Source organism: Lepidochelys olivacea, assembly GCF_965140295.1.
Source record: "Lepidochelys olivacea isolate rLepOli2 genome assembly, chromosome: 9".
In the NCBI taxonomy this organism is placed as follows: domain Eukaryota; kingdom Metazoa; phylum Chordata; order Testudines; family Cheloniidae; genus Lepidochelys; species Lepidochelys olivacea.
In genome coordinates this window covers 48,855,537-48,880,762 of record NC_140419.1, presented here as the reverse complement: position 1 = coordinate 48,880,762, position 25,226 = coordinate 48,855,537, and the positions used below count along the sequence as shown (strand labels likewise).

At 44.8% G+C, this 25,226-nt stretch overlaps 1 protein-coding gene across 4 annotated transcripts in view; it reads left to right on the top strand.

Moving 5' to 3' along the window:
- PPP2R3A (protein phosphatase 2 regulatory subunit B''alpha) overlaps positions 1-25,226 on the top strand; it is a 146,221-nt gene that overhangs the window by 96,315 nt on the left and 24,680 nt on the right. For all 4 annotated transcript variants that reach the window (XM_084639321.1, XM_084639320.1, XM_084639323.1 and 1 more), the window contains exons 7-10: positions 6,326-6,412; positions 19,276-19,432; positions 23,217-23,265; positions 23,928-24,017. In XM_084639321.1, coding sequence (XP_084495447.1) covers positions 6,326-6,412; positions 19,276-19,432; positions 23,217-23,265; positions 23,928-24,017 — 383 coding nt within the window. The remainder of the gene's footprint in view (positions 1-6,325; positions 6,413-19,275; positions 19,433-23,216; positions 23,266-23,927; positions 24,018-25,226) is intronic.

The following is a 25,226-nucleotide window of genomic DNA, read 5'->3' as shown; positions in this document are numbered from 1 at the left end:
TAAATAAAACCTTAAGTTTAGAGGTGCTTTGCAAACTGGAAGCGAGGGTCAATGTCACTATTACTAGCGAAAATGTAGACCAGGATGACACTGTCTGTCAGGAGCACCCAATAATTCCTGCATCAAACACAGCATCTTGTATCTGAGCTAAAACGTAACTTTACAAAGACATCCCTTCTTGATTTAAATATTTCAAGTGATGGAGAGTCCATTGCATCTCTTACTGTGCTGGGCCAATGGCTGATCACCATCAGTCTTTAAAATGTGCACGTTATTTCCATTTTGAATTTGTCTAGCTTTAACTTCCAGCCACTGATTGTACTGTGCGTCACTCTACACAGCAAGAGTGGATGGGGTGAACTTTTAGCCCAGCAGTTAGAGCAGTCAGATGGGTTTAGTTTCCCTGTCTCTGTCACAGGGGTGAAAGGATTTGAACAGGGGTCTCTCACCTCTCAGAGAAGTCCTCTAACCACTGAGCTATGTGATATTCTAATGTGGGGGCAGGTGCCTGTCTCAGTCTGTCCAGTTGAAGCTGTTCCACTTTATGTACATACTTAGAGTGACTGGAGCAAGGGACCTGGACTCTCGGTCTCCCATATGCTGCCCTAACCACTGGACCACAGAGTCATTCCCACGCTCTTTGGCCTAGTACCTCGTGCCCAAAGTCATCCAGCAGACATGTAGCAGAGCCAGGAGTAGAAAGCCCAGGGCCAGAAGGACAGGCAGACCTGCAGGGGCTAAGTGCGTGGATGAGATGATAGCATAGGGAGGAGGGGTTTAGGTTTATTAGGAACTGGGGAAAATTTTGGAAAAGGAGAAGCCTATACAAGAAGGATGGGCTCCATCTAAACCAAAACGAAATCAGATTGCTGGCATGTGAAAATTAGAAAGGTAGAGAATGCCTTAAATTAAGGGCTAGGAGAAAGCCGACAGGTGTGGCGGAGCACATGGTTTGGGTAGACACATTCCTTAGGGATTAATTTATTAAAGGGGGAACTCTATATCCTAGTAAAGAGGAAAGGAAAGAAGTTGGTAAAGTACAGCTCTGCACTAGTGAGAAACAGTCAAATGTAAAAGAGCCCCAATTAATATAACTCATGAAGGCAAGAAACTGAATATTAACAAAATGTACAAGTGCTTATATATAAATATTAGAAGTCTAAATACTAAGATGGGTGAACTAGAGTGCCTGGCAATAAATGAGGATATTGATATGATAGGCATTGCAGAAACTTAGTGGAATGAGGATAATCAATGGGACATGGTAATAGCAGGCTGTGACATACCGACCATACAATCCAGACCAGCCGGAGTCTGTATCACCCCTGCCCTGTTACCTGGGGTACCTTGCAATGCCTTGCTGCTGTAGCCTCCAACCTGGACTGCTCACAACTAGCCACCAGTATGCAGGTCATTCCCAGGCGTGTTTGTGTAACTGCAGCCTGCTAATCACACCCTGGCTGTAACCAGCCTTGGTTACACTGCATGGTGACCCCAATGAATTCCCAGTCCCAGATTTCCCCCCAGAAATGTATGTCTTGTACTTCCCAGCCTTCCCCTGGACAGTCCAAAAATATTAAATCCGTTATTCCTTTAAGGGAATAATATACCATTTTATTACCTTAAATGGAGTTACCCAGATACTTCAGCTTGAAAACACTGGATTAGATAAAAGAATAAAATAAGTTTATTAACTACAAAGAGAGAGAGACTTTAAGTAAGAACAAGTAATGAGGTATAAAAGTCACAAATGGTTACAAGAAAAATAAAGATAAAAAAAGATAAAAGATAAAATGCTTTCTAGTGCTTAACTTAGACTATATTAGATTCAAGCAAAGTTTCTTAACACGTGCTTCTAGCAAGATTATTGACCAGACTCTTCAGGTCAGGACCCCTCTCCCAGAGTCCAATGGCTGTTTCCTTTGTTTTTTCAGGTGCAGTGAATGCAATGGGCAGGGAGAGAGAGGGTTGTGTGTGCTGTGGGGTGTTTGTCCATCCTTTTTATAGTTTCAGTCTTTTCCTCCGCCCCTCCTTGAAAAATATTTCCAGCGGAGAGACAAAGTGTCTATGTAGAAGGATGTTCTCTGCTGGGGTTTTTTCACCTGTTTGAGCTTCCTTTGTTTTCCCTTCCTGGCTGATGACTCTATTTATGCTTAAATGCAAATTAAGGCAAGCACACATTCCTTTGTTTACAACAGACCTGTTTGCAGACTTCTGCCTAGGCAGGGCTGTGAGGTTTGCAACATGTGTTAATAACATGATACAGGGCAATCTTATAACTTTACTTACAATGTTGCCACACATTTTATTGGGACAATATTGACAAGTAAATTATCAGTTTCCAAATGATATCTTACAAGGTGTACTTTGGACAAAGATTTTTACAGTAGTTTGTAGGGTGTGAATACAGGGGTATATTCCGTTCCACAGGATACAAAACGTAAAGGAATGACAGAGTAGGTCAGGCTGATAGGGGTGGCACTCTATCTGAAAAAAAGCACAGAGTCAAATGAAGTCAAAATCTTAAATGAATCAAGGTGTACACTAGATCTCTATGGATAGAAATTCCATGCTTGAATAATAAAGTATAGCAGTAGGAATATATTACCAACCTCCTGACCAAGATGGTGATTGTGAAACACACAGAGAGATTAAGGCGCAAAACACAATAATAGTGAGGGATTTCTACTGACTTCATATTGACTGGGAATACGTCCCCTCAGGGAGGGATGAAGAGAGAAAATTTCTAGACATCATACGTGACTGTGGCTTGGAGCAGCTAGTCCTGGAACCTACAAAGGGAGAGCCAAGTCTTGATTTAGTCCTAAGTGGAGCACAGGATCTGGATAACATAGATAAATACATAGATGCATAGGCACGGCCACACAGATAAACCCAGCATGTTGGGGAAGAGTCAACAATGCTTTTGTAAAGAGAAATAAATCATGCTTCACCAACAGTTTTAACAGAAAAATTGCAAATGATACAAAATTACCCAAAATAGCAAAGGCCAAAGCTGACTGTTAACAGATAGAAAGGAATCTCACCAGACTGGGTGATTTGGCAACAAAGTGGCAGATAAAGTTCAATGAAATAAGTGCAAAGTAATGCACATTGGAAAAAATAATTCCAACCACACACAAAAATGATGAGATCTAAATGATCTGTTACCACTCAAGAAACAGACCTTGAAGTCATTGTGAATGACTCTGAAAACATCTGTTCAATGTGCAGCAGCTGTCAAAAAAGCTAGCAGAATGTTAGGAACCATTAGGAAAGGGATAGATAATAAGAGAGAAAATACCATAATACCACTATATAGATCCATGGAACACCCTACCCTGAATACTGTGTGCAGTTCTGGTTGCCCCATCTCAAAAAAGATATATTAGAATAGGAAAAGCTACAGCGACAGGCAACAAAAATGTTTAGGGATATGGAACAGCATCCAAACAAGGAAAAATGTAAATGAGTGGGACCATTCTGCTTAGAAAAGAGACAACTAAGGGGCAATATGATAGAGGTCTATAAAATCATGAATGGTGTGGAGAATGTGAATGAGGAAGTGGTGTTAATCATTTATGTAACACAAATACTAGGGGTCACCTGCTGAAATTAGAAGGCAGCAGGTTTAAAATAAATATAAGGAAGTATTTCTTCACACAGTGCAGTCAACCTATGGAACTCATTGCTGGGGGATAATATGAAGGCCAAAAGTACAAATGGGTTCAAAAAATAATTAGATAAGTTCTTGAAGGATAGGTCCATCAACGGCAATTAGATGTTCAGGTTTGCAACCGAATGCGCCAGGGAGTCCCTAAACCTTCAACTGCCAGAAGAGGGAACTGGATGGCAGGTGATGGATCACTCAAAATTACCCTATTTTGTTCATTCCCTCAGAAGCATCTGGCACTGGCTACTCTCAGAAGACAGGATATAGGGCCTGTCTGGTCCTTATAGCTTCTTGCCCCAGAATGACTTCTCTCTCAGCCTATTTATAAGGTCAAATGTCTGCTGTATTATCACCTAATCCTTCTTTAGTCTCACCCTCTCTAGCTGACAAGTAATTATATAATTACCATTTAGGTGGAGTGAATGTGCCTATGTGGACTTTAGCCCTTTCCTGCCCAGAATGGGGTTTTACCCCATCACACTCCTCTTTCACTACAATTTCTCCATCTTTCTCCCTATTTAATCTCTCTTTCTCTCTCTCAACCTCACTGGTGTGAAATACCATTGAAGCAATATCTTAAATAAACTTTTTTTTATCATGCTACAGATTGAGGTTGCTGGTCCTCTTTTCCAGATTAAATCCCATTTCTCTAAAACCATTTGTGTATGCAACTCCTTTCCCAGTGTGTCATATATGGACCTTTTTTTTTTTTTCTTTTTAGGAAAGTTGTCTGCAAAGATTGATATAAATTAACTTTTTTTGTTTGTTTCCTGATTGCCCAGACTCCATCACTCCTCCTAAAGTTAGCTTAAAACAGCTTTTCCAAAAAGTTAAGAAACATAGTACCTAACTTGAAGGTATTGGTACATAGGAGAGTGGTCCAACTAAAACTAGTTTTTTATTTCCAAATAAGTTAAAAAAAGTTTTTTTACTGAGGAGCTGGCCAACCATATGTATTCCATGGCTCCCCCAATCTTTAAATCTCTTCGGTTTGTGATTTGGGTTAAAATCTGGATTATTTGCAAAGTAAAACATTTTATTTTATTTCTGGTTCTATCCCAAACCCATACAGTAGCCTTTGCTGAAGGATGTGTATATGTTTCTGGAGGGCATGATTTTTTATTACGCCAGCACCATTGACACTGCCGTTATTTTCTTGTTCTGTAAAGACCCAGTGTTTGGCTGGGTTAGAGAGCCCCCAGTCTACTATTGGTTTGAGCTGTTTGTCTTGGTAGGACCAGAGAATATTTGGAACAGCTCGTCCACCCTGTTCAATAGGTTTGTACACAATAGTAATCTACTATAACTTCTAGGAACAGACTTATTAATTGTCTCTCTCTGCTCTTGTTTCTACTGTTATTAAGCTTGGCCTTGTGTCCCGTTAATCACATTTTGGCAATAATGCTCATCACCCTGTGAAGTTTTAGTAAAATGGCTATTTCATGCTGAAGGGAGTGAGAACAGGATGGGTGTTTACATGACCTCAGCACCATACTATCTAAGTACTACCTCTTGTTTGCACTCACTTAACAGGTATTTCTGTCCTCCTCCATGTCATTCATCGTCCAGATTACCAGAGGTCAGAGTGGGGACTGAATGACATATACAGATGACCAATGGCCTATGCCAAATCCAGCCAGATAATCTGTCTCTGTTATGTCCATTGTTAACATATGATATGGTGTACCCAGAATAATGCTTTTCACTTGGGCACCCCTGCTTGCTGTGAATCAGCAGTTTATTATCAAAAGGTCTGTCGGGAGCTTGCTTCTGTTGATGAACTTGGAGAGGTTGGGTGGTTGTTAGAAGGCCAGAAGAGGGGATTCAGGAAAAAATTATTTCACTATGTGGTCCCCATCCAGTATGAGTTGTAGTTGTTTGGTGATAACCCCCTATGAGTTCTGGTGTGGGGTGAAAGGTGACAAATAGGGGTGCATGGTCAGAGGGGGGCTTATTTCTGTATTAAAGCAGGTTCTCTGAGTAAGTGTCCTTGTTTGAAGGTTGCTTTGAGTGTATTAAGGTGTACATCCTGGACTTTCTCCTTGGAGTATATTCTGTAGTATCTGAGTGCCTGGCTGTAGATAACAGATTTCTTGGTCTATTTGAGGTGGTTACTAGATCTATGAAGGTAGGTGTAATGATCTGTAGGGTTTCATTGTTGAAGCTGATTGTGGTGTCCATAAAATCGATGCTAGTGTCAGAGTGTTCCAGAGAGAGTTGAATGTCGAAGTTGTGGTGGAGATCTATGAGGAAGTTTAAGTTGTCTGTCCAGAAGACGAAAATATCATCAATGTATCTCAGGTATATCATTGTCTTTTTTGGTGCATTTGTCCAAAAATTCTTTTTTCAAGGTGGCCCATGAAGAAGATGGCATTTTGGGGAGCCATCCTAGTATCCAAGGCTGTTCCCATGGTTTGGACAAAGTTTTTGTTGTTGTTGTTATGGGTGAGGATGAAGTGGATGAGTTTGGCGATGCATTTGGGGTGGATATCTGAGGGTTGTCCATTGTCTTGTAAATCAAAATTGTAAATTAAAATTTTCTTTTAATCATTGACTAAACCAAATGAATAAGTTCACTTCAGATTTACAAACTGGTATAATTTAGGCAGTGCATGTCTTTAAGATAATTATTCATTTGTTTGCTTTTTGTAGGTTATACAGAGAATATTCTACATGGTCAATAGATCCTGGTCTGGGAAAATCACCCTAATGGAGATGAGAAAAAGCAACTTTTTGCAAGTATGTCATTTTCTTGGCTTTATATAAAAAGAGTATATATTCTAAAATAGATGTGTGCCTATAGCCCCTCCAGAGACTCCAGTTCTGGAGAGAGACTGCAGGAGGTTAGTGAGGGCCTAGCCCAGGGTAGGATCCCTGTAACACATCTTCACTAGTACTGTATTGAGGACAAAGATTTAGATCTTGCTTCTTTCTGAAAGGATAAGCCTACTTCCTTCTATATTCAACACAGCAAAGTACTAGGTTGAAAACTAGTTAAGGCTGCTCAGGTGCACCTATCACCAACACAACCATGCTAACCCCACTCTGCCTTCACCTTCTTCAGTGAGGGAGGCTATATTTAGGGATTATAAATTGTTCCTGGGAACCCATTTATTCATTTGTTGAGTAATGTCCCTTTGAGCACTGTACTTCCAGTGTGCATGGCCTCCATGCACCTTTGGGAGCAGTGCCTGTTCAGTTCACATGTATGTCCCAGTTAAACTCCTGTCCTTTACCAAGGGTGTATAAGGCAGTGTCGGATGAACTGCTTTCAGTTCCTTCTGAACTGCCCTTGGCCTGAGACCGAGCATGACTTGCAATGCCTTAGTTTAATTTTAGGTCTTCTATAAATATTTAGTGTTGTTACAGTTTAATAGTTAGTTTAGCAGTTAGTTATAGTATTTTGTAACTGATACATAGTTGGCAGTTCTTTATTGTGAGACTGCCTCATTCCCCACCCCGATTCTGAGGGGACTTCTCTCTGTAGAAGTTCTGTTTGTTTATTTTCTCAGGATATGCCAAGATCTCTTGGGTTTAATCCCTGCCTAACTTGCCAGTGCTATCCCCATTAGTGATGGCATCCTAGCTGCCTTTGCTGCCTTCAGGACACCCACATCCTTTCCAGGTATACAGTCTGCATTGACTTTGAGAGTAGGTCAAGAAAGAACAGGGAGATTGAACTCCGACTACTCCTTATGGAGTGCTCCTTGCAGGCTTCATCAGAGCCAGGCTATGACATCCCCCTGTGCACTGGTGCTCTGATATGCAGAGTGTGCCGTCGACTTCAGCCACTGCCATTCGCTCGTCCAGAAGGTCTTCTCACAAGGTACCTCTAAACCTTTGAAAAAGAGGAACACTGAGTCCCCTCCTCAGTGATGGTGTTGATCTGTAAGCAGCCACTAGGGAGCAGTTCTCTAGGGCCTCCAGTTACGCTCTCAAGGAGAATCAGAGAAGAAAACTTTCCATTCCTTCAGACCCTCCACTGCAGTCCTCTCCTCAGGAAGAATCCTCTGAGGAGAAGAAGGTTGATTAAGAAGCTTAGGTCTCAGATCAACAGCTCTTTCTCCTCACCTGAGGAGGCTGTCATGCCTCTTTCTCTGTGTATGCGGATGACTTCAAGCAATTCCAGGAACTCATTAAAAGAATTGCTGATATTCCTTCTAAATCCCTTTGGAAGAGATCCATGAGACCTAACGGACACTAAGAGACATTCTCCATGCTGCCTCCTCCATTGCCTAAAACAATTTGCTACTATATCCCCACCAGGGCAGATAAGAAGTATTATGTTCCTGCTAAGGGTTCTGAGTTCATGTTCATGCTCCCAGCCCTGAACTCACTAGTGGTGCTGTGAACAAGGGGAACAGGCAACACCACTTTAGATCCACTTCACATGACAATGATCAATGACAATTACACTTGTTCAGCGGCAAAAGTTATTTATCTACATCTATTTGTTACAATTTAGAGTTACCAATTCATGAAACACAATTACACCAATTTTGGGAGGAGAAATGCCTTCGTTGACCAGCTACCTTAAGAACAGTGAGAGCAATTACAGAGGTACAATTGCTAGCTAGGACATCATTGCAAGCCTTCCTGGTGCAGCTGACACGATGGCTCACTCTATATCTACAGCGATTGTTATGCACCATGCATTTTGATTGTAATCATCAGGGATCCTGAGAGAGGTCCAGAGCACCACTGAGGATCTCCCATTATATCATTTGAACCTGTTCACCAAGTCAGCTGACAAGTCCTTACATTCTTTGAAGGATTCAAGAGCTACCCTCTGCTCTGTCAGTATATACATCATGCAAATAAAAAAAAATTCAGCAGGTCACAGCTTTAATGATGAGGTAGACTGTAAAGAAATTAGAAGTTATGGAATGGATGAGACAGAGTCTGTTTGGGCCAAAATCACTTTAGGGAAGAAAGCTAGTGCTTGGGGTGTGCTACAGACCCTCAGGATCCGATTTGGATATGGATAGAAACCTCTTTAATGTTTTTAATGAAATAAATACTACTGGAGATTGTGTGATTACAGAAGACTTTAACTTCCCAGATATAGATTGGAGGACAAGTGCTGCTAAATAATAGTAGAGCCTACATTTTCCTGCATGTGGTAGGTAACAGAGTACTTCATCAAATAGTCACTGAACCAACAAGTAGTGATGTCATTTTAGATTTGGTATTGGTGAGTACTGAGGACCTCATAGAAGAACTGATTGTAAGGGACAACCATGGTTCAAGTGATCGTGAGCTAATTCAGTTTAAACTAAATGGCAGGCTAAACAAAACTAGATCTGCAAAAAGGGTCCTTGATTTCAAAAGGGCTAACTTAAAAAAATGAAGGGAATTAGTTAGGGAAGTGGACTGGACTGAAGAACTTAAGGCTGTGAATGTGGAGGAGGCTTGGAATTACTTTAAGTTAAAGTTGCAGAAACAATCTGAAGCCTGCATCCCAAGCAAGGGGATAAATCATAGGGTGGGGTTGCAGACCAAGATGGATGAGCAAATATCTCAGGTGATTAAGAGAAAGCAGAAAGCCTACAAGGAATGGAAGATGAGAGGGATCAGCAAATAAAATTACCTCTTGGAGGTCAGAAAGTATAAGGATAAAGTGAGAACTTCCAAAAGCCATGCAGAATTGGACCTTGCAAAGGGAATTAAGACCAATAGTAAAAGGTTCTATAGCCATATAAATAAAAAGAAAACAAGGAAAGAAGTGGGACCGCTAATCACTGAAGAGTGGAAATTAAAGATAATCTAGGCATGGCCCAACACCTAAACAAATACTTTGCCTAAATTCTTAATAATAAGGCTAATGAAGAGCTTAGGGGTACTGGCAGGGTGGTTAATGGGAATGAGGATATGGAGGTAGAAATTACCACATCTGAGGTGGAAGTCAAACTCAAACAGCCTAATGGGACGAAATAAGTGGGCCCAGATAATTTCCATCCAAGAATATTAAAGGAACTGGCACATGAAATTGCAAGTCCAATAGCAAGGATTTTTAATGAATCTGTAAACTTGGGGGTCGTATCCTATGACAGGAGAATTGCTAATAAAGTTCCTATTTTTAAGAAAAGGAAAAAAAGTGAACCAAGAAACTACAGGCCTGTTAGTTTGACCTCAGTTGTATGCAAGGTCTTAGAACAAATTTTGAAAGAGAAAGTAGTTAAGGACATAAAGGTTAATGATAATTGGGATAAAATACAACATGGTTTTACAAAAGGTAGATCGTGCCAGACCAACTAATCTCCTTCTTTGAGATTTTTTAGACAAAGGAAATGCCTTACTGAAAGCCAGGTAGATTAGATCTAGTGCATTTGATACAATTCTACATGGGAAATTGTTAGTTAAATTGGAGAAGATGGGGATTAATATGAGATCTGAAAGGGGATAAGGAACTGGTTAAAGGGGAGACTACAATGGGTCATACTGAAAGGTGAACTGTCAGGTTGGAGGGAGGTTACTAGTTGAGTTCCTCAGAGATTGGTCTTGGGACCAATCTTATTTAACTTTTTTTTTTTTAACTGATCTTGGCACAAAAAATGGGAGTGTGCTAATAAAATTTGTGGATGACACAAAGTTGGGAAGTATTACCAAGACGGAGCAGGACTGGAATATCATACAAGAAGATCTGGACAACCTTGTAAATTGGAGTAATAGAAATGGGATGAAATTTAATAGTGCAAAGTGCAAGGTCATACATTTAGGGACTAACAACAAGAATTTTTGCTATAATCTGGGGATGTATCAGTTGGAAGTGACAGAGGAGGAGAAAGACCTGAGTGTATTGATTGATCACATGATGACTATGAGCCACCAATATGATCTACCTGTGAAAAAAGCCAATGCAGTCCTAGGATACATAAGGTGAGGTATTTCTAGTAGAGGCAGGGAAATGTTAGTACCATTATGCAAGGCACTGGTGAGACCTTATCTGTAATGCTGTTGTGTGCAGTTCTGGTCTCCCATGCTCAAGAAAGATGAATTCAAACTGGAACAGGTGCAGAGAAGGGTTACTAGGATGATCCGAGGAATGAAAAACTTACCTTACCAGTGGAGTCTAACCAAAAGAAGGCGGAGGGGAGATATGATACAGCAGAGGGATAAATATCAGGGAGGGAGAGGAGTTATTTAGGTTAAGCATTAATGTGGACAGAAGAACAAATGGATATAAACTGACCATCAACAATTTAGGCTTGAAATTAGGTAAACGTTTCTAACCATCAAAGGAGTGAAGTTCTGGAACAGCCTTCCAAGGGGAGCAGTGGGGGGAAAAAATCTAACTGGCTTCAAAACTGAACTTGATAAGTTTATGCAGGGAATGGTATGATAAGACTGCCTATAATGGCATGTAGCTGATCTGCAATTGCTAGCAGCAAATATCACCAGTGGCCAAAGATCGGACACTAGATGGGGAGGACTCTGAGTTACTAGTGTGAATTCTTTCCCAGGTGTCTGGCTGGTGGGTCTTGCCCACATGCTCAGGGTCTAACTGATTGCAATATTTGGGATCAGGAAGGAATTTTCCCCTGGGTCAGATTGGCAGAGATCGGGGGTTGGAGGAGGGTTCACCTCCCTCTGCAGCATGGGGAATGGGCCACTTGCAGGTTTAAACTAGTGTAAATGGTGGATTCTCTGTAACTTGAAGTCTTTAAATCATGATTTGAGAACTTCAATAACTCACTCAGAGATTCGGGGGTCTATCACAGGAGTGGGGGTGAGGTTCTGTGGCCTGCAATTTGCAGGAAGTCAGACCAGATGATCATGATGGTTCTTTCTGATCTTAAAGTCTATGAATCTGAGTACAGAGATCTCATCCCGTTCAGTTCCTGGTGTACCGTTGACCATCAGAACCACCTGAGAAAAAAACTAGGTTTCAAAAGAGAAGAGCTTAACCTCTGCTGTGATAACACCATAGCCCTGCTTAGCAGGCAAGCATCCATTTCAATGCCTTGGTCATGGGTTGGGAACCACCCTATCCCTCAGATCTATGGCTATAATGTTCTAACCTCCCCCTGCCCAACCCTTTGGGAATCGTGTCTTCCATTTTCAAAGATCTTGGGAACAGATGGTGTTGGAGTTTGTAACCTCGGGCTACTCCCATCAATTTCATCTCCATTCCTTCTCCCTTTCCCCATCCCTTTTCAGGGACCCATCTCATAAATGTCTTCTGAGACAAGAAGTTCAATCCCTTCTTCACATAGGAGCCATTCGAGCCAGCAGAGGAAAGGAGTTCTACTTCAAGTACTCTCTAGTTCCCAAAAAGAAGGGCAGGTAGAGACCAATCTTTGGTCTCAGAGTGTTGAAGAACTTCATCTGGGGACAGAAACTCAGGATGGTGACACTCGCAGCAATAAAACCATCTATAGATCTGGAGGACTGATTTGCAGCCCTCAACTTCTAGGATGTGTACTTTCTTATTGTGATACGCCTGGCTCACAAGCAATTCCTGCCATTCATGATCGGTCAGCATCACTTTCAATACTGAGTGCTCCCCTTCGGACTCTCTGCTGCCCCCGGGGTCTTTATGAAGGTTCAGACAGTGGGAGCAGCACAGTCATAATGGTCGTCTTCCCCCAGCTCAGCAGGTGGCTCCTCAAGGGCCACTCTTACAGTCAAGTTCACTCTGCAGTCACAAAGACCATAAGCCCATTTGAGGTGCTGGGACTTCAGCTCAACAGAGAAATGTCCACTTTGACACCAATTCATTGAACAGCAAATATAGGAGCCACATTGGACACCATAATGTCCAGAGATTACCTACCTGTAGACAGATTTATCACACTGACAAGCCTAATTTCTCAGGCTCAAATGAACCCAGAGACAATGACCAGGATTTGTTTACAAGGCTTGGGTTATGGCTGCCTGCACCTTTCTGACATTACATGCCAGGTCATATCTTTGCTGCTACCAAGTTAGCTTAAAAACCATTTACACTCCCAACAAACACAGTTTGGACAAGTTAGTGTCAGCTTCTTGAGAGGTTCTGAACTAACTCAATTGGTGGAAAGACCTTGACAAATGTGTACAGGAATCCCCTTCACTCTGCAACAATAGAAACAGACATATCTCTAGTAGGGTGGGGAGCTTATCTTCAAAGTCAAACCATTTGAGGCAAATGGGCTGCTCAAGAATCGATTCTCCATACCAGCCTGCTGGAGCTCAGAGTGGTCCGAATGACTATGATCAAAGACCAATCCATCAGAGTCAGGATGTACAGCCAGGCCAGCATGTTCTATATATGTAACCAGGGAGGAGTGAGGTCTCCCTCCCTTTGTGCAGAAGCACTGAAGCTGTGGAACTGTTGCCTGTTCCATCAGATCTTCATCTCAGCCACATACTTACCAGGTCCCTAGAACACCTTAGCCGGCAACCTTAGCAGGCACTTCTGCCAGGATCTTGAGTGGGAGCTCAGCGATTCTCAAGGAGATTTTCCTTCCCTGGAGGGCTCTGGAAGTAGATGTCTTTGCTACTGTCACCAACAGAAAATGCTGGACATTCTGCTTAAGAGGAGGTCTGGATTGTCATTCTCTGGAACATGCCTTCCTCATTTTTTGTTGGAGAAGAAATCCATCCTCTATGTCTATCCCCTGATGCTATTGCTTCTCAGAGGCCTGAACAAAATCAATCAGGCCAAAGCCAGAGTCATTCTAATTGCACAGGCTTGGCCATGACAAATATGATTCTCATACTTGATTCGCCCCTCCTCTTGTCCTGCTCTATGGTTACCAGGTGCTGTGTACCAGACCTACTGATCCAGGACTCAAGGAAGGTTCTTCACCCCAACCTTGGAGCACTGCATCTCAAGGCTTGACTGCTAGCTGTCTCCCCAGATGGACTGTTTGAAAGAGGTGCAAGAGGTGTTACTGCATGTAGAAAAGCATCCATGAGGAAAACATGTCAACAGAAATGGGAGAGATTCTACCAGTGGTGTACCCAACAGGGTCTGTCCCATATTGATTTTCCCCAGCTCACATTCTGGTTTACCTTTTAGTCCTGAAGAACTGCCTCTGAGTTCTGTTAAAGTCAATTTAGCAGCTATCACAGCATCCATTTCCCTGTTGAGGGGTTTTCGGTGTTTGCTCACCCCACCACATATTGATTCATTAAACGTTTATTGAATCTCTTCCCACATATCAGGCAATCTGCCCCAGGATGGGACCTGAATCTCATCCTCAATTTGCTGATGAAGCCATCTCCCTTTGAGCTACTGGCTAAATGTTTCCTGCTTCTCTTGTCCATGCAGACTGCATTTTAGTTGCTGTCACCTCAGCTAGAGGGATTGGCAAATTAGGGGTTCTAATAGCTGAACCCCCCATACCATTTTTAGAGGAAGAAAGTATCTCTCTGATCACACCTTTGGTTTTTGCCCAAGGTAACCTCAGACTTTCAAATCAATCAGGACATTCAATTTCCATTTTTTTACTCTAAACCTCACCAGACTTGAGAAGAAGCCTCCCCTCTCACCTTGGTTGTCAGGGGAGTGTTGGTTTTCTACTTGGACAGAACTAAACCCCCTAGGGCCTCCCCCAAATTGTTTGTCTCTTTTGCACACAAAGTTAAAGGGGCCCCTGTCCCAACCCAAAGACTCACCAAGTGGCTTTCTGGTTGCATGCCCTCTTCCTTGAGGCCGCTAATATTCAGCCTCCTCCTTGTGTTATAGCCCAATCTACGAATATAGCTCTGTTGAAGAAAGTTCCCAATGCAAAAATCTTCAAAGTTGCTTTGTGTGTTTCAGTTCACACCTTTCTGAAACATTGCACACTAGCGAACACCGATAGAGCAAACACTGCTTTTGGTACTGCTATTCTTCCTACAGTCTGAGACCGGGGTCCGAAGTACCCACTTCCTGTAGCAGGAAGTCACCTGAAATGGTGCACCCAGAGGATCACTACTCGAAGAGGAAGGAGAGGTTACTTTCCCTATACAGTACAGGGTATAGGGGTATATAATGGTATAGTTCCTCCATTAACCACCCTCCTTCTTCTCTGCCTTGGAGCCTTTGCCTTTGTGGCAGAGAAGGAACTGAAGGCGGTTTGTCTGACATGGCCTATGTACCGTCAGTTTTAGGCACCAGGTTTGCTAGGACACATGTGTGAACTAAACAGGCACTGCTTCCAAACGTCTGGTTGAAGAGACATGGGGCACATGTGCACCTGAAGTGGAGCCCCATAGGGAGAAACATCCTGAGGAGCTCCAGTGACTGTACAAGGTAAAAAGAACGAGGAGTACTTGTGACACTTAGAGACTAACAAACAAGTACTCCTTGTTCTTTTTGCTGATACAGACTAACACTCTGAAACCTGTACAAGGTAAGTAACTTTTCCTTCCATGCACATGGTGTCCATGGTCCTGGGCAGCAGGGAAGGGGCAGGATGAATTACTCTTAGGTGGGGCACAATCAAAAGTTTAACTGTTCAAAAGACTCCTCAGAAGTCTGGGAGGCATCGAATGACTGAGGGAGAGGGATGGTGGAAATGCACGGACTAGGGAGGCCGTGGCAGGAGAGAGACTGCTCCCAGCTTTTAGAGTTCTTTGTCTAAGTAACGTGCAACTCAGTTGGGTTCCTCTGAATAAAGGGAATAACTCTGGATTTCTGAAATGGCCTGTGTGCTGAGCTTGGGAGTAACTTGCATTTGACTCTGAAGCTGAGGAGGCCTCCCAGGCCAACCTGTCTACTGTGTCAAGAAACTGTCTAGAAACACAAACCCCTGACTCCCCCAGATTCTCAGACTCCATTTTAGAGAATCTAAAACTCTTAAGCTCCAAGGGGTATAGGGGTGGCAAGAAAGAAAGAGAAAAGCAGTCCCTAGATCCCCTGGCCTTTTCATTTTCTTTAAGGCCATACTTTATCAGACTGAAGTGGCCATCTTGCCTCTTACTGGCACTGAAACCAGGGATGGGAAGCTAGGAAGCTAAATTGATAAAGCCCTGGTGTGATAAAGCCCCGGTGAACTAGGTTCACCGGGGGAAGGAGACCAAAGCCCTGAGGTAAGTGGGAAAGCGGGATACCGGGAGGAAGCACAGGCAGGAATGTCTGTGAGGGGAGGGCTCCTGCCTCATACTGAGAATGAGGGGCGATAAGCAGGTTATCTCAAGTGCTTATATACGAATACACAAAGCCTTGGAAACAAGCAGGGAGAACTGGAGGTCCTGGTGACGTCAAGGAATTATGACGTGATTGGAATAACAGAGACTTGGTGGGATAACTCACATGACTGGAGTACTGTCATGGATGGTTATAAACTGTTCAGGAAGGACAGGCAGGGCAGAAAAGGTGGGGGAGTAGCACTGTATGTAAGGGAGCAGTATGACTGCTCAGAGCTCCGGTACGATACTGCAGAAAAACCTGAGTGTCTCTGGATTAAGTTTAGAAGTGTGAGCAACAGGAGCGATGTAGTGGTGGGAGTCTGCTGTAGACCACCGGACTAGGGGGATGAGGTGGATGAGGCTTTCTTCCGGCAGCTCGCGGAAGCTACTAGATCGCATGCCCTGGTTCTCATGGGTGACTTTAATTTTCCTGATATCTGCTGGGAGAGCAGTACAGTGGTGCATAGACAATCCAGGAAGTTTTTGGAAAGCGTAGAGGACAATTTCCTGGTGGAAGTGCTAGAGGAGCCAACTAGGGGGGGAGCTTTTCTTGACCTGCTGCTCACAAACCGGGAAGAACTAGTAGGGGAAGCAAAAGTGGATGGGAATCTGGGAGGCAGTGACCATGAGTTTGTTGAGTTCAGGATCCTGACACAGGGAAGAAAGGTAAGCAGCAGGATACGGACCCTGGACTTCAGGAAAGCAGACTTCGACTCCCTCAGGGAACGGATGGGTAGGATCCCCTGGGGGACTAACATGAAGGGGAAAGGAGTCCAGGAGAGCTGGCTGTATTTCAAGGAATCCCTGTTGAGGTTTCAGGGACAAACCATCCCGATGTGTCGAAAGAATAATAAGTATGGCAGGCGACCAGCTTGGCTTAACGGTGAAATCCTAGCAGATCTTAAGCATAAAAAAGAAGCTTACAAGAAGTGGAAGGTTGGACATATGACCAGGGAAGAGTATAAAAATATTGCTTGGGCATGTAGGAATGAAATTAGGAGGGCCAAATCGCACCTGGAGCTGCAGCTAGCGAGAGGTGTTAAGAGTAACAAGAAGGGTTTATTCAGGTATGTTGGCAACAAGAAGAAAGCCAAGGAAAGTGTGGGCCCCTTAATGAATGAGGGAGGCAACCTAGTGACGGAGGATGTGGAAAAAGCTAATGTACTCAATGCTTTTTTTGCCTCTGTCTTCACGAACAAGGTCAGCTCCCAGACTGCTGTGCTGGGCATCACAACATGGGGAATAGATGGCCAGCCCTCTGTGGAGAAAGAGGTGGTTAGGGACTATTTAGAAAAACTGGACGTGCACAAGTCCAAGGGGCCGGATGAGTTGCATCCGAGAGTGCTAAAGGAACTGGCAGCTGTGATTGCAGAGCCATTGGCCATTATCTTCGAAAACTCGTGGCGAACGGGGGAAGTCCCGGATGACTGGAAAAAGGCTAATGTAGTGCCAATCTTTAAAAAAGGGAAGAAGGAGGATCCTGGGAACTACAGGCCAGTAAGCCTCACTTCAGTCCCCGGAAAAATCATGGAGCAGGTCCTCAAAGAATCAATCCTGAAGCACTTACATGAGAGGAAAGTGATCAGGAACAGTCAGCATGGATTCACCAAGGGAAGGTCATGCCTGACTAATCTAATCGCCTTCTATGATGAGATTACTGGTTCTGTGGATGAAGGGAAAGCAGTAGATGTATTGTATCTTGACTTTAGCAAAGCTTTTGACACGGTCTCCCACAGTATTCTTGTCAGCAAGTTAAGGAAATATGGGCTGGATGAATGCACTATAAGGTGGGTAGAAAGTTGGCTAGATTGTCGGGCTCAACGGGTAGTGATCAATGGCTCCATGTCTAGTTGGCAGCTGGTGTCAAGTGGAGTGCCCCAGGAGTCGGTCCTGGGGCCGGTTTTGTTCAATATCTTCATAAATGATCTGGAGGATGGTGTGGATTGCACTCTCAGCAAATTTGCGGATGATACTAAACTGGGAGGAGTGGTAGATACGCTGGAGGGCAGGGATAGGATACAGAGGGACCTAGACAAATTGGAGGATTGGGCCAAAAGAAATCTGATGAGGTTCAATAAGGATAAGTGCAGGGTCCTGCACTTAGGACGGAAGAACCCAATGCACAGCTACAGACTAGGGACCGAATGGCTAGGCAGCAGTTCTGCGGAAAAGGACCTAGGGGTGACAGTGGACGAGAGGCTGGATATGAGCCAGCAGTGTGCCCTTGTTGCCAAGAAGGCCAATGGCATTTTGGGATGTATAAGTAGGGGCATAGCGAGCAGATCGAGGGACGTGATCGTTCCCCTCTATTCGACATTGGTGAGGCCTCATCTGGAGTACTGTGTCCAGTTTTGGGCCCCACACTACAAGAAGGATGTGGATAAATTGGAGAGAGTCCAGCGAAGGGCAAGAAAAATGATTAGGGGTCTGGAACACATGATTTATGAGGAGAGGCTGAGGGAACTGGGATTGTTTAGTCTGCAGAAGAGAAGAATGATGGGGGATTTGATAGCTGCTTTCAACTACCTGAGAGGTAGTTCTAGAGAGGATGGTTCTAGACTATTCTCAATGGTGGAAGAGGACAGGACAAGGAGTAATGGTCTCAAGTTGCAGTGGGGGAGGTTCAGGTTGGATATTAGGAAAAACTTTTTCACTAGGAGGGTGGTGAAACACTGGAATGCGTTGCCTAGGGAGGTGGTGGAATCTCCTTCCTTAGAAGTTTTTAAGGTCAGGCTTGACAAAGCCCTGGCTGGGATGATTTAATTGGGTATGGGTCCTGCTTTTGAGCAGGGGGTTGGACTAGATGACCTCCTGAGGTCCCTTCCAACCCTGATATTCTATGATCCTATGATCCCAACATGCAAATGTTGGGAGGTGCTGAGACCACAACGCCTTGAGAGGAGAGCGAGAAAGGTGATTGGTGAGAAGGGAAGGAAGAGAGACAGGAAAGGGATGGGGTACAAAAGTGTACTGTACCAGGATGACGTTGCTCCAGAGTGCATTGTTTTTTGACACGGGATGTGCCCCATTTCCTACTGAGATTTGAGGCCTTATGGTGGTGAATGTCACTGAGTGTCACAGGCTGATCGAAGGCAGCCTATGCAGACATTGGGGCCAATTCTAGATGGCTGTTTGGTGTCCCCTCTGCCCCGCCTTGCTTCTGTTCATTATTCCTGAATTCTCACATGAAAGTGGTGGTGTTTATAGGACGCTCTGGGGATAAGCATTGTTTATGCAGACATCCGTACTCACATGCCAGGAGATCCATTTCTGAACAAGGGTATCTGTCATTCGCTGTGCCTCCTTGCTCATTCCCTTGATAAATGATGAATGTATTTGCATATGACAGCTGGCAAATGGAAAAGGGTTACATTTCAGAGGCGGATTAGTTCACAATGTGTAATTTGCCTCCGTGCCAGAGCCTTGGTACCCAGACAATTGCTGAAGCATCTCCCTATCTAGTCTAGAATTAACTTTCCTTCCAACTTGTGCCATTTCAGACTCTTGCCCTCTTGGAGGAAGAGGATGACATAAACCAAATCACAGACTACTTCTCCTATGAGCACTTCTATGTCATCTACTGTAAATTCTGGGAGCTGGACACTGACCATGACCTCTACATCAGCCAGAAGGATCTGGCTAGATACAATGATCAAGGTGAGTTGATCCCCCAGGCTGGGACATGTGCTGAGGATGGTGGTAACAGAAACCTGTAAAAGTTGCGGGAAAAGGTAGGCCTTGCCTTGCTGGGAAGTTATATTTTAAATGGAAAATTTGGTGCCACAGCAATGTAACTGGGGGCAGTGCTGGACTTCACTTAGTGCTAATTGACAGAGCCATTTTTAGGGCGGGGGGAAGGGGAGCTGCAATAGACGATAAGGGCTTCTACACAGTGGGGTCTGTAATGATGCTAAATCCCCTTGCAGTCATCGACTGGCTGCCTCCAGCTCAGCTGCCCTCTGGCCACAGGTGGACAATGCAGTTCAGCAGAGGAGGTACAGCTTAGAAAATAGCAAGGGGGACAAGAAGCTGGTTCTGTACTTTGCTGTGGAGTGTGAGGTGAGAGACTCAAGTGATGGTTGAGAGTGGGGAGTTGGAAAAGGCCCTGAAGAAGCTTTGTACCTGGAAAAAGGTTCCCAAGAGCTTATGGAGGTCCCTAGGGTGAGGGCAACTCAGCCATGTCCCAGCTGCAGGGGTGGGGGCAGTTGGTGTGGGAGCTGCTACATTTTCTTATGCAAGCTCAGGATCCCAGTCTCCTTGGTGGTCCTCCCTAAACCCAACAACAGCACCAGCTGCAACCCACGCATCTTCCATATACCCAGTGGGAGCACTAAAGTGTGGGGGCAGTGTTCTGGACAAAGCAACAGGTGTCCCGTCTTGCCTCTCCGCTTGTGGAAACAACAGCGGCTTACAAGTAGACCCAAAGGAAAGGCGCCCGTAAGAAAGCTCAGGCTGAACACAAGATTCAGGAGCCAAGCACTCAGTCTAGGGGTGGGAGGAGCCTTCTCCCCCAGCCATGTGGAGCCAGGAGTGGGCCTTAGTTCCCATGCCTAAGGCATCTCCCAATGGGAGGCTGTGTAGCCTATGGCCCCAGCAGAAGGAGCCAGTTTAAATATCTGTGTACATAACCCATCCCCTCCAAATCCTGCCCAACCCTTTCTTTACCTCGCTGCACATTCACATTTTAAATGCATTTAATCCTCAGCTTTTGCCCCTTCCAGTAGTGCACTAGTCGCCCACCTCCCTTATTCATTCAGCCAGTGACCTCTAGCCTCACTTCTTGGCTCCTTTCTCTGAGCTGTCTCCAATGCTAGCCCAGGTGCCTGCCTGGGGTCCAGGCCTATTCAGGGAAGGTGCACTGAGGCACGTTCTCTCTTGGCTGGAAGAGGGGAAAGACTGTTATGGGCCTTGTGGCTCCAGAGGAGGAATCCCATCTGGTTTTGTGACCGAGGGGCCTTGTCCGGCCTGCACTTCCCCTTCTCCACTACTACAGCTTCTCAGTGTGTAAGGCTGTGAAGCCTGTAATTTAACCAGGACTGGTGGGAGCACTCCCTGCCTCCCCGACTCACTAAGAACATAAGAACGGCCATACTGGGTCAGACCAGATATCCATCTTGCCTAATATCCTGTCTTCCAACAATGGCCAATGCCAGGTTCCCCAGAGGGAATGAACAGTAATCATCAAGTGGCTAGGCACACCATCCCTGCCCATCCTGGCTAATAGCCATTGTTGGCCTTATCCTCCATGAACTTATCTAGTTCTTTTTTTAACTCTGTTATGGTCTTGGCCTTCACAACATCCTCTGGCAAGAGTTCCACAAGTTGACTATGCGTTGTGTGAAAAAATACTTCCTTTTGTTTGTTTTAAACCTGCTGCCTATTAATTTCATTTGGTGGCCCCTAGTTCTTCCTTATTTACTTTCTCCACACCAGTCATTATTTTATTGACCTCTATCATATCTCACCTTAGTCATCTCTTTTCCAAGCTGAAAAGTCCCAGTCCTACCTAATCATTTTTGTTGCCCTTTTCAGAACCCTTTCCAATTCCAATATATCTTTTTTGAGCTGGGGCGACCACATCTGCATGCAGTATGCAAGATGGAGTTATATAGAGGCAATATGATATTTTCTGTTCATTATCTATCCCTTTCTTAATCATTCCCAGCATTCTGTTTGCTTTTTTGACTCTAGCTGCATGTTGAGTGGATGTTTTCAGAGAACTATCCACTATGATTCCAAGATCTCTTTCTTGAGTAGTAACAGCTGATTTAGACCTCATCATTTTTATATGTATAATTGGGATTATGTTTTCCAGTGGGCATTATTTTGAATTTATCAACATTGAATTTCATCTGCCATTCTGTTGCCCAGTCATCCAGTTTTGTGAGATTCTTTTGTAGGTCTTCACAGTCTGCTTGGGAGTTAACTATCTTGAGTAGTTTTGTATCATCTGAAAAATTTGCCACCTCACTGTTTATCCCTTTTTCGAGATCATATATGAATATGTTGAATAGGAATTGTCCCAGTACAGACCTCTGGGGGACACCACTATTTACCTCTCTCCATTCTGAAAACTGACCATTTATTTCTACCCTTTGTTTCCTATCTTTTAACCAGTTACTGATCCATGAAAGGAACTTCCCTCTTAGCCCATGATAGCATACTTTGCTTAAGAGCCTTTAGTGAGGGACCTTGTCAAAGGTTTTCTGAAAATCTAAGTCCCACACACACTTCTCGGGAGCTTCTGAAGGTGGGCCAGCATGCCTCCAAAGGGAGGTTTGCCAACTCCAACATTTCTTAGCCTCCCCAAAGCGCTTATACCAGCTACCCATAGGCTGCAGCCTGCACTCCTCTCTGCAACCAGCCTGCTTTTCAGGCCCTGCCACCTTATGGCAGTAGCCAAGAGACAGTTGGGCTATCTAAGTGGTGCTAGACCTTCAGCAGTCTTCTGCATGGGCTGAAGCCACCCCATGTGAATATAGGATACTACTGCCCCTAATGGACTGTGCTGGCATACTGTGAGAGCTGTAGGTGAGGGCCAGTTATTTAGGCAAGTACTTCACTATGTGCTAGAAAGTGTTCCTCAGTAAGTGTAAAAATAATCACAGTAACCTGGTAAATCCTGACAGCCGCTACTGTTAAATTGTGGCAGGACAGTGGGGAGAGACAGCCAGTCCCTGGCATGGATGTGCCTGGAGCTCGGTGATCTTTTTTTCAGCAAATAATGAATTTGCTGGGGGAAGAATGTAGTTTCAGGTGACCCAACCCTATTTGCAAATTTATGTTGAGTTCACTGAAGTGTTTCATTGAACTGACAAAAATTGACATGTTTTAGAAATGGCTCAACTGCATAGTGTGTTTTGACCCAGCTCAGACTTTTCGATTCACTGAAAATTTCCACCCAAAGTGAAATATTTTTCCAGTTATTCAGCATTGCCAGCAAACCAAAAACACCAGTATTCACCCAGCTCTCGTTATGGGAGTGCAGGGTTTCAATGTTCCACCATAGTGGTAAAGACGCTGAGTTTCTTTTGTTGAGCTAAACATGCTGAGCTATCCTTCGTGCCCTCATGCCACAAGTGCTCACCCCACTCTGGCAGCCCTTGATCATGGGACAAGTCCCAGTGGCGCTATTAGTTTCCAAGGTCTTATAGCTGGATAATCTGGAGCTGCCACATTCTAGGGGGACAATAGTTTTGTTGCCAGGCTAGGCACAGGAAGTGACAGAGAGTGAGAGAGACTTGGAAGGTTAATTGCTACTGTTTGCAAAGCTATTAAAGTTTGGGCTGTACTAAAATGGCCATGCAGGCTGTGTTCGTTGCCTGTCCTTTTAGCTGTGGGATAATGACTTCATACAGATTGACCACGCACACACACAGCTCTGATAGACCATGAGGCTAACTGTGCCTATGTATTGATGCTTCATTTTCTTCATTTCCAGCTTTATCAACCAGGATTATTGAGAGGATATTCAGTGGAGCAGTGGTGAGGTAAGGTATAGCACCCTGGCTGGAGAATTAAATGGAGAACTGGAAGGAAGCAAAAACTAGAACAGGAATCCTATCAGCCTTAAGTAGAAATGCAAGGTATTCTCATACATTCCCCATCCCACTGAGAGGGCAAGGTGCTAGCGTTTCCGTCACAGGCTAGGGCCAGTCTGAAAAGGAAGAGAGGGACCGGTGGGTGATTTTAAAAATAAATAAAACCCTGTCAAATTAGCACAGTTCCCAAACGCATCGCTGTGGGCCACAGGAGAGGGGACAGGTGCTTACACTTCATGTATGTATGTGTGTCCTAGTCCTACAGCAGTGACAGTGTCAGGCAGCTGGAGGGCACAATCACAAAAGCTCCTTTAAAATAAAAGCTCCTAACTGTTTGTAGGGGTGGGGAGTACTTCAAAAGCAACTTCATCTTTGCAGTGACAGTAGGGCTGCGAATGCGGTATCTGCTTTCAGGAGCACTTCTCCTCCCTGAGCAAGTTCAGTATGGGTGGGGCCGACCAATACTAACAGACTCCTTCTGGCCTAAAAGAACAAGCATGAGTGTTTTCTAGGTGTATGAAAATTCCCAACTCGCTCCCCAGAAGGTGTTTTGAGTGTGCTTTTGGCTGTGTGTTCATGTTATAATTTAGAAGGTGCTTTGGGTCTTTCAGGGGCAACGAAGCACAGAAGGAGGGACGGCTGAGCTATGCAGATTTCGTGTGGCTCCTCATTGCTGAGGAAGACAAAAGGAGCCCTACAAGGTAGGACTTCTAGGAAGGGTGTGGAGAGACACATGCAGAAAGCTCATGGGATTACAGGAGACTGGGACCTGCTAGTTAGTGCAAAGGCCTGTGAACCAGGATGAGCCTGGCTTGCAGTGGGAGGTGAGGCATTGACTTACTGGATCACCCTGCACAGATAACTTGCCTTTGCCAGTGGAAAACCAGATAAAAAACAAACTTTGCTTTTAAAGTAACCTTTTCTCTAGACCCTGGATTTTATCGGTGGTCACGAAACTTCCCATCACACCCCACTCTGTCCCTTGTCCCATGTTTGCCTAAGGATACATGCAGGGAGCAGAGCTGAGGAGGTGGGAGAAGCTTTCATTTGTTTGCTCCATGCCATCACCACCACGAGCAGGCAGGCCCTGCTGCTGGCCTCAGCATGACTTATGTCCTAGCACCCCTCCAAGGGTAAGGGAAGGCCACTACCTGAGCCATAACAGCAGTGGATGCTCCCAACTGCCTATCAAAGGGCCCGCCCCACCCCTGGCAAGGTTTAGGCCCAAGTGGCTATGGGTTTCACCCCCAGCTGCCCCATTCAGTGCCTCCTGTTTCACCTTCGTCACCAGGGCCCTTCCTCACCTTGCTTGCATGGAGGACTATGTGCAAATGCTGCCAGCAGGCATGGGGCCTCCAGCCATCAGGGAGCCCCCAAGTTGCCGGGAGGCAGGTAGAGCTCTCTCTGGCATGGAGGCCGCTGCGCAGGACCTGGGCACCAGCAAACCATTTTGCTCCCCCACATGACTGTCAAGCCCCTACATGCCTGTATCACCCCAGGAAAGCCCCTCTCACTAGAGCCCCCTCCTGATGTCGTATAAGGATCACAGCTTGCTCTGGATGCCAGCCTTCTGCTGCCAGGTCAGCATCCAGCTGGTGGCAGCAGTGCCTGGCAGGAGGCCACTTTGCCCTCCCAGGGGGCTGCCAACCACAATCCATCCCTCTGGCTGTGAAGTGAATGAGCTTGAGGGCTTTGGCAACCAGTGTGTTCCGGACACCCTCGTCCAATAATGCATCTGCCTCTTTCGCGGGATTGAGTGCTGCTCCTGTTCTTGCCACAGGGAAGAGGTGGTGGCAGGAAAGCACAGGCTGAGAATGGGGCATAGCTCCATCCCAGATTGTTATGCGAACATTGTCAACGTGGAGTTAAAGACCTGCTCTAATCTAAGGAACATTGTTGCTGTCTCAGTG